This window comes from Microcebus murinus, chromosome 5, assembly GCF_040939455.1.
Source record: "Microcebus murinus isolate Inina chromosome 5, M.murinus_Inina_mat1.0, whole genome shotgun sequence".
NCBI classification, from domain to species: Eukaryota; Metazoa; Chordata; class Mammalia; order Primates; family Cheirogaleidae; genus Microcebus; species Microcebus murinus.
The window spans coordinates 74,212,415-74,221,589 of record NC_134108.1 but is presented as its reverse complement, the minus strand read 5'-3'; the positions used below and the strand labels follow the sequence as shown (position 1 = coordinate 74,221,589).

The following is a 9,175-nucleotide window of genomic DNA, read 5'->3' as shown; positions in this document are numbered from 1 at the left end:
TAAAAAGTAAACCTATGGAGTTTATGTTCCACTTCAGGGATTGGAAACCAGCCAGCAATATACTGTGTACTAACTGCATGTTGAAAATATTTTTGTGAAGTGTTCACAGGATGGCAGATACTTCTCTTTGAGATAAAAGTGGTTTTCAGGATATCCAAGACTCACAAATTAAGGTACATTTCATAATCATAAGCCAAGGAAATTATTAACAAGATTATTCTGCATATAATAGGGTTGATATCTACAGTCAACTAATGACAGACTTGGGACAATGACACATGTTTAAGTTCTTAGCCCCAAAATACAAACTGGAGGAGGGATCTTGTTTTTGATGATAAACACAACATAAAAGCATCTAAGGCTTAGAGGAACAACAGGTTTTTTGCAGGAGTCCCTTGGCAGTGCAGACATTACTCTCTATCTTAAAAGATTCAAAGCTTCTTCATTTAAGTAGAATCCCCAGAATTCAGCTCTCCCAGGGTACTCATGCAGTTACCAAACTTCTCAGATACGTCAACAACAAAAAATTACGTATAAAATATAACTCCTTTGTTCCTGGCACTGCTATGTCCTTTCACAGACATATGGACACTGTTTAAAATTCAAAAGATTCAAGCCTAAATTTTCTCTTTCCAATAAGCCACATACTCTTCCACATTCCTATTTCTTAGCCTATAAAGGAGCTCTTATAATAACCATGCCAACTTCATTCTCAAATTGATACAAGGCTGAGATGTGGTCATGTTGGGTAAAGAGCTTTCAAAGCTTTGAAGTCCTCAACTGAATGGGAAAGTATTTTAATAACAAATGTGACTTCATATTATTTTGAAAATGGGAGATTTTCAAAGATAAGCCCTGGTTTACTAGCTCTTATTTAACAGAACTCTCTGGTTTATAAGAATTTTTAAAAAATGTGTTTTACAAAGTTTTATTATGTGGTAATCATTGCTGGCCATTTCTGATATAAAGTGAATTAGATGTAATTCTTCTACTCTGGCAGCCACAGATGATTTTATATAAACAGTATCAATGTCCAGAAAATCCAGAAAATTAAAGTCCAGAAAAGAAAGTCCAGAAAATTAAGGAACAGTCCCATTTGACCTATTAGAGATACCGCCACGACACAGACTGCAGAAATTCTTTACATCTTCTGCAACAATGAAATGAAACACTCCCTAAATTTAGTAAAGATGCTAAGAGGCAGGTATTTTGCAGACAAGAAAACCTTTTATTTTAAACCACAAATAGTCAGCAGGTGGCCACAACTATCCATGTTTCATTAAAATCACATAAAACCTAGATACAAAAGCACCACTGATTATTGCTCTAGAAAAACTGCATGAAAAATCCAAATATGCACAGTAAAAACACCACAGTATGCACAGGACTAAAATTTTAAAGCAAATGCATGGAATGCTGAATCAATTTTACACACAGCTTCCAATATTAAATTGATATTTATTTTGCTGGAGGATGATGGAAATTTCCAAAAAGCATGACTATGAGAGGGTAAAATGTCCATCTTTATATATTTTTGTATGCCAACTAGTAGAGTCCTAAAAAATTAGCATTTACAAAATACTTGGTAAAAATAGCTTTTAAAAGTTGTCCCAAGAGATACATAAAATCAACCCCAATTTTTCACGACAATTCATTCTCCCTCGTTATCTACAGATTCAGTTTTCTGTGCCTGTGAAAAAGAAAGGGAAAAAAAAAAGATGTAGTTACTACTAAAACTACTATAACGAAAGAAAATTCCACCCACCAACACACACACTTCTGAACATTTTTTTTTTTTTTTTTTGCAGTATTTCAATTCTGGGTATAAAACAGACAAGGCAGGAATATATTACGCAAACACTTTGTTGCATATATTGCTTTCTGCTTTTTGAACAGCCACAGAAGCCTTACCTGCAAGCTCCCACTGTTCATAATAAAAAACACCACACTACTATCTGATTCTAGTCACTGCAAACATGCAGAATTTTCTACTGTACCCTTAACTCTCACTGTTTCAATCTGCCCCTTTACTGACAGTGTGCTGGGTGGGGTACCTCTGGAGGTTGAGACATTAACAGATGAGCGAGAGATGTGGATCTGTAATAACATTACAGGCAATAAAAAGAGACATTAAGAACATGCTATCACCGGCTGAAGGATTGAGCAATTTCTTTAAAGACACTGATTCAATCAGTGGGAGGTATTTATGGAAAGTACCTCTTCAGCTTTAGTTTCACCATTTTCAGATGGTGCAGTACCTTCCTTTCCAGCTTCCTGCTTTTCCTCCTTCTTCCCTTTAGCACCTCTGTTAAGCTTTGTTCCAGGTTCTTTCTAACGGAGGATTAGAGCACAGGGAAACAGAGCACGTTAGACATGGTGTGATGCTGGCTAAAATCAATCAGCCTCCATCCAAACACAAGGGGAAGAGCAACCATGGCCACCATGGTGGCCTTTAAGGAGACATGGGAACCTGATTCTGTCGGGTTTTAACTGAGTTACACCGAGTCTCTATGAAAATGTAATGGGCTGCTGGGAAACTCCCTCCCGTGGGAAACACGATGGCATCCCCCCTCTAAGGTGAGACGTGGCTCTGGCATGGAGGTGGCAGCAGAGATGGAGAAGGACCAGCCGGAGGCAGCCTTGCTGCTCCTTCCAGTGAAACACCTCTCGTGCAGACACGTGGCTTGCCCGACTAGAAAGCTGGGCCCAGATGAAGCCCAGATGAAAAATGAAGCCCAGATGAAAAAAAAGTCCCCGATTTTAAGACCAACCCATAGAAGTGAGTTCTGCTTCTGGAATAATCTACTTTCATACACATAGTTTTGAATAATTCGCAACATGGAACAATGCTCTCAAGGGTAGAGTAGGGCAGAAAAGCCATTTGGGGTAAATTTTCTACTAATTCTGTACTTCAGTTTCCTTATCCGCAAAACAGGATATTCAAATCCATCTCCATAGGGTTGATGGGAGGGTCATATGAGTAAAGCAATCAGAACAGTGTCTGGCACAGTATAAGGGCCATAAAAATGTTTGCTATCATTATTTACTGGATTATAACATTATCATTAGTCATGCATGAGACTGGCCTGCTAAAATCAGTTATATGAAGTCAGAAACCCCTCCCCCCACTCCTCGAGCTGGGGAGCAGGGTGTCCAGGGCCCGGCCTCACCCCCGCCGAGTGCCATGTGAACTGCATGTTCACCAGGCAGCTGCCAAACCCCCTTTGGACATGAGGCTTCTCAGAGCAACATATTCGGACTTCCTGTGCCTCACTGACCAAATGAAAAACACATTCCTGTTAAAGCATAACACTCTGTTTTCTGCCTTTTAAGAAAGCCTATAATAGTGGTAAATGGTTTTCTGGTCAGTACATTTCAGCCTGAATCATTAAGTGTGGACTTTTCCTTGATTTGGAGGTATGGAATTATAATTTATTCATTGTTTAAAAAGCCAAAGGTGGGAAAGAGCACCTCTTACCTTAGCAGATGTTTTTCTTGGTTTAGGTTCGGGTTTTGGTGGAGCAGGTTTCTGCAAAGACAATCAAAGTCACACAAATATTGAAAAAGACAACCATCAGCACCAAAAGGAACACAAAAGAACTACAAAAGACAATCTCCCAATTTGATTATAGCTTTGATCATTTAAAAAAATGTTTTGTCCTATTTTTAGTACCAGGTAACAACATAGAGACCTCTGCATTTCATAATTATTTTCACCCTGGGTTCACAAGGGAATAGCAGGTGAGACTGAAAAGCCAACTCGTTATCCCCTGGTCCAAAACAGCTCTCTGGAAACAGGTTTAAGCGTCTATCTCCGATGTGTCTGTACTTCCTTTTATCACAGCACAGCAGCAAGAGGAATGACTCAGGCCCTTGGCCAAATGACTCAATGAATTCAGTTGCACTGGCCTTCCCAACGGTATAGAAATCACAGCACAGTCACAGGCAAAAGCCCAACGGGTAATGAAGATGGCTGCCTGTGAAGTATTTCAAAATCATTTCCAAATCCTTCCACCTCTGGTGTAGATTTCAAGTGCTGTAGCCAAGCTTTTTCCTACTTCTATCCTCTCTGATGCCAGCTCAAGGTGAGAATCTCTGGCCCACCCAGACACTGGGCTCATTTGTCTCTAGAGCTCTTCATTAAGAACACAATTATAATGATAAGATGTCCACTCCCAAAGCTTAAGGGCTTTCACAGATATGATTAGCCAAAGAACCACTGGGCGACTTTTTTTTGCCTGCCTCGTGTGCTCCTACTCCAGTCCCTGCGAATGGTGTCCACAAGCCTTGTGGCTGTGGTGCCCCTCCACGTAAGGTTTCGGGCCTGGCCAGCTTCCCAGGGGCCTGACACCAGGTGGCACGTGGCAACTCTGGGGAAAGATAACCAGTTTAAAAGCCACGAGTTTTCTGTAGATATTTTAGGGCAAATATTTCTCTCCTAGAGCTAGAAAAAAATAAATGTACATCTCTCTTGGCACTAGGAGAATGGTTTTTGAATAGAAAACACTGACCAGGGTTTCCCCCTGTGGAGAAAAATACATGTTCCTCTCCTATTCCTCTCGGTGGTTTAGGTTCGCACTGAATCTGGCCCTTTTCATCAAGGGCATAAAGTGAAATTGTAGACAGTTCAATCCCAGAAGATTGGCTGTTAGAAATGACCTTTCAAATAAAAAAATAGAAAATTGAGCCTGAAAAGTAAGGAATGTTTATATTAATCTTCTTACCACCCCTAAATCTGCAGTCTGCTCCCCAAATACAGCAGCTTTTATAGCTCTTGAAGTTTTAGGATTTAAAAATTTTCGTTATTCCAAGCTTTGATACATTGCATTAATATACATGTTTTCTCAATTTATAGCAAACAATTTCCTTTTATATTATTTTCTGTATGACAGACCTTTCCCCCTGACCCAGCATTCAAGTGTTTTGATGGGACCAGGAAATGAGGTTCCGTAGTCTGTAATCCTGCTGACCTCTGAGGCTCTGGATTGAAAGCACAGGGAATGATTTCAGTGCTTCCTGGTGCTAAGGAAAAGCCTTGTTTTAAATTTTGGTTTTCATTTGATGTACATGGTCTATTCCCTTAACTGGCTAGAGATCCACAACATCACCCACAGCTCTTAAGTCTTCCTTTACGACTCTGGTATGGCTTCCTTAGGGGGCTCATGCGAAACGCTGGCTCACCCAACCCAAACTCAGCTATGCTTCTGAACTTGTAAGTGGTCCTAATTAATGCCCATTTCTGCTTTGATTACCTTCACTGTACCAGGCATGGGTGTGAGCTGAGCATGACCTTCCCCGAAGGCCAGAGTCGCCTGCAGTTCCTGTAGTATCTAGCATGGGGATACGTGCTGTTGGTCAAGATGTCAGTGCCTTTCCCCCTGCCTTCTCAGTGGGCAGCCTGGGCTGTAGGAATTTTAACCAAAGTCCTCCACCAGAGAGTCAGGCTGATCTGTCAAGAGGCCAGCAGCAGGGAGGAACACAACAGCCAGCAAGGAGCACGGACTGGTGAGGGAGAGCTGGAGCACGCTCAGGTCTGAGGCTCAGCCACACCTGCCCATCTCAGCTGTGTTCTAACTCTGAGCCCGGCCCACAGAAAGAGGCTTCAAGTGCAAAGTAGAATTATTACTTTTACAAAGATTCTCTAAGTCTGCAACGAGGCTAAAGTGTATGGACTCAGAACACAACCTTCAGAACACTCTGACACTGGACTGAAAAATGTTCTAAAGTATGAGTCGTGGATAGAAAGTCAGAATGCTGTGGACTTCAGCACATCATAGGTAGAATCTGAAGGCTAGGACTTTGCTTAACGTACGTCTTTTGTTTCTGAGATCTAGAACTGTCAAACAACATCCTGGGCTTTATATTCTTGCTAATGGGGCTGGCCACTGTTTTTCACTGACACATCTGATCAAGTGAATTGCTTGGCAACACTGGTTAATTCTGCTAGAAATGATGACCCCAGGTAATTTTCAGAAAGAAAATAAACAAGCTCATTCCTTTTGCTGCTTTGCTCTGGACAAAGGGAACATGTATTCATAAGAACTAACACCAAAGGGGTTCTACAGTACTTACTGCTGATAATCTGGCAGATCGTCTTGTGGGCTACAAAGGAAATGGAAAAAAAATTTTTTTGGTGATTATATACAACCAAGTTGATTTCAAAAATCCATTCTTAATATATATTACTTTGTTCAAAGAATATAATGTATGACTGCCATCACCCTCTGCAGGTAAGCACAGCGAAACATACTCCAAGTCTCCTGGGCACCATAATACTTGAGAGGAAGTATTTCTAAAGAGGTATAGGCACATTGTTCAAATAAGTGGCCCAATTAAGAGTGTAGTGAGTAAGAAAAGGAAAGGAAGATGAATTTAGGCTTCATCCCAAACCATAACCTCTACCTTTATGATAAAATCAACAGTGAGAACAGTGAAGTTCCATTTAAGAACTAGTCTCCAGTCTGACTATTGTTCCTAAAAAAAATGGAACAAAAGCTTTTAAGTTAATACAAGAAGAGATCTATGTAATGGTGTAGAAACTAAAATAGGAGTTCCCCTATCTTGCTGCTAGGTTGGAAAAGAAAATGACTAAAAATCTTGGGCAGTTAACAAGAGAGATTTGTTTTTACCTGAAACAAAATAAACATATTTATCTATAATATGAAAAGTCTATGTTCAAAGATTTAACTACAGTAAAAAGTTCATTAATCTTTTCTTTTAATCTCAAAGTTTCGAAAATTCAGAGAGGAACTGTGTGTAGAGACTGATAGAATTCTTTTTTTGTTTCAAGGATATCACAAGATAATAGCAAATGAGACTGTACAGAAAACTTAAAATAACGGAACTGTCCCTAGGCATTTCAGCAATAGCATATAGAATCAATATTTTACTGGCTCCCCAAGAAATTCCACATTCTAAAAGTGGAAATTGCCTATAAGTGTTCCATAAATAAATGTTCTATATGTCTTGTCTGCTTTGTTCATTGCTCTATCTCCAGTACAACAGTATACTACCTAACACACAGCACATACTCAAGACTTACCTGCTGAACAAATGGATTCAAGCTTTCTCCTAATTCTTCCTGCCTCATGCAGACTTTTGCCTCATTACAATAGCTCCAATGTTTCAAATGATTTTTCTTAAGGGGGTCGGCAAAAATGGTCAGTAGGAACATGTGCCATGATTACGAGGAATCACGGAATTCTTGAAGTGGTGTTTAGGTCTGCTTAGGCCAGCTGGTCAGGCCAAACTGGAAGCAATATTTCTTACCACCTCCACATCTAAGAACTTTCTTGCTGCACAAATAGAAAAGCTAAACTCATCTTTCTTTAAACTACAGAAAGAAATGAAGGGCCAGAGCCTCCATGAATAATTTTAACCCTGGGGTCTCCGGGAAAGATCAGAGATGGACTGAGGCCAGAATGCGCCGAGAATAGGAGACTGCAGGTTAAGTGACTGGATGGGACACGCTTACCGCACAGAGCAAGAGGGCACACGGCTCAGCATACAGCCTGTGGATTAGTGTGGGAGGAGCATGCGTGTCAGGTTCTCCACGGGGAGCACCCCAGCACCCGCCATGATTATCATCGGTGCATTCCATGACATCCCAATCCCTCGCGCTCAGAACCCAAATCCTGCAATAACTTTCCCAGGCTGGTTAACAGCATTAATTATCAGCAAAGAAAAGGCAACGTTATACATTAAAGCTGGCAACAAGCGGGTATCTCGTGCTTCTTTAATAAGCCTCCTGAGCACGCGGGAGCAGAGGAGCACCCACCAATTACTGAACACGGCTCAGCTCTGAAGCCTCGGCGTGGCCTCAAGAACTACCTACATCATCTCTCAAGGAAAGTACAGCAGGCAGAATGATACCCTCCAAGAGCAAAAGTGGCAGCCTCCGTGCTACAGAGGTGAACGGACCTTATCTGACTCCCTCCCCGCTTAAGGTCAACTCACGTGTACCATGTTGGCCTTACCTCACTGTTCAGCCCACCTGACTGGCGGCTGACCCCCTACCACACAGGACCACGTCTCCTCTTACCGTTCTGTAGCTCCAGTGCCGAGCAGGGGCCCTCAATAAACGCTGAAATGCACGGAAGGGGGAAGCAACAGCAGCATACAGCAACTATGACCTTGGTGTGGGGGACTAGAGGTCTAGTTTGGGGCCAGAAAAGGGGCCAAACCTGTTAGCTATTACTCAAAACTGCCTCCCTACCCAGCTGGTTTTCCTGAGTAAAATCTCATCAAAGTGAGGCAAAATCATGTGAAAAACTCTCCAACGGTGACGCTCCTGCTCCTCTCCCCTCCCTGTGCACACCTGAACACACACGACAGGCTGAGTGATGTCAGAGAGCCTGTCGGGATGTCCAGAGAGACATTCCAATCTAAGCACTGCTTTGAAGGGCTGGAAAGCTGTTCTGATCCAAAGGACTTAATATCTTTTTATAATTCAGGTCCAGTACAAGAGTTCCAAAATAAAAAGCCTGGGAAATTATTGCAAAAAACAAAATTTGCCTCTCTAAGCTGTCTAAACCAGCCAGTCTCTAAAAAGCACATCTTTTACTGTAAAATCATCTTAGGACTTCCTACATAAAATTTACCAGCTCTTCTTTATATGCCATTAAGAAAAAAAAGACTTTTCTTAAATTTTCCTTTCCAGTAGCCATTATAAGAGATTTTCATTTTCACTGCAAACAGTGGTGGCTGAGACAAACCTTTCACTCACAGTCAGCAGTACTGATTATTCATGCAAGTGTGGATGCCTTCCTGGAAAATTCTACCAGCCTTTACAGCCTTAATATCTGTAAATGATTGGACTGTATTTATTGGATATGAAATAGATTAGACTGCTATTTTTTTCTCTTTAAAACACTAGTATTAGGCGGGTGAAGTGGCTCACGCCTGTAATCCTAGCTCTCTGGGAGGCCGAGGCGGACGGATCGCTCAAGGTCAGGAGTTCGAAACCACCCTGAGCAAGAGCGAAACCCCGTCTCTACTATAAATAGAAAGAAATTAATTGGCCAACTAATATATACAGAAAAAAATTAGCTGGGCCTGGTGGCGCATGCCTGTAGTCCCAGCTACTCCGGAGGCTGAGGCAGTAGGATTGCTTAAGCCCATGAGTTTGAGGTTGCTGTGAGCTAGGCTGATGCCATGGCACTCACTCTAGCCTGGG

The 9,175-nt window shown here is 41.5% G+C and overlaps 1 protein-coding gene across 5 annotated transcripts in view; it reads right to left on the bottom strand.

Annotated features, from left to right (window-relative positions):
• Positions 1-1,207: 1,207 nt before the first annotated feature.
• HMGN3 (high mobility group nucleosomal binding domain 3) overlaps positions 1,208-9,175 on the bottom strand; it is a 31,396-nt gene continuing 23,428 nt past the window's right edge. The window contains exons 3-7 of one of the 5 annotated variants that reach the window (XM_012791150.3): positions 6,073-6,102; positions 3,479-3,529; positions 2,218-2,331; positions 1,998-2,097; positions 1,208-1,690 (exon numbers count right to left, since the gene is read on the bottom strand). In XM_012791150.3, coding sequence (XP_012646604.1) covers positions 1,677-1,690; positions 1,998-2,097; positions 2,218-2,331; positions 3,479-3,529; positions 6,073-6,102 — 309 coding nt within the window. In that variant the 3' untranslated portion in view covers positions 1,208-1,676. The other 4 variants (XM_012791152.3, XM_012791155.3, XM_012791153.3 and 1 more) reach the window with 4 other exon arrangements.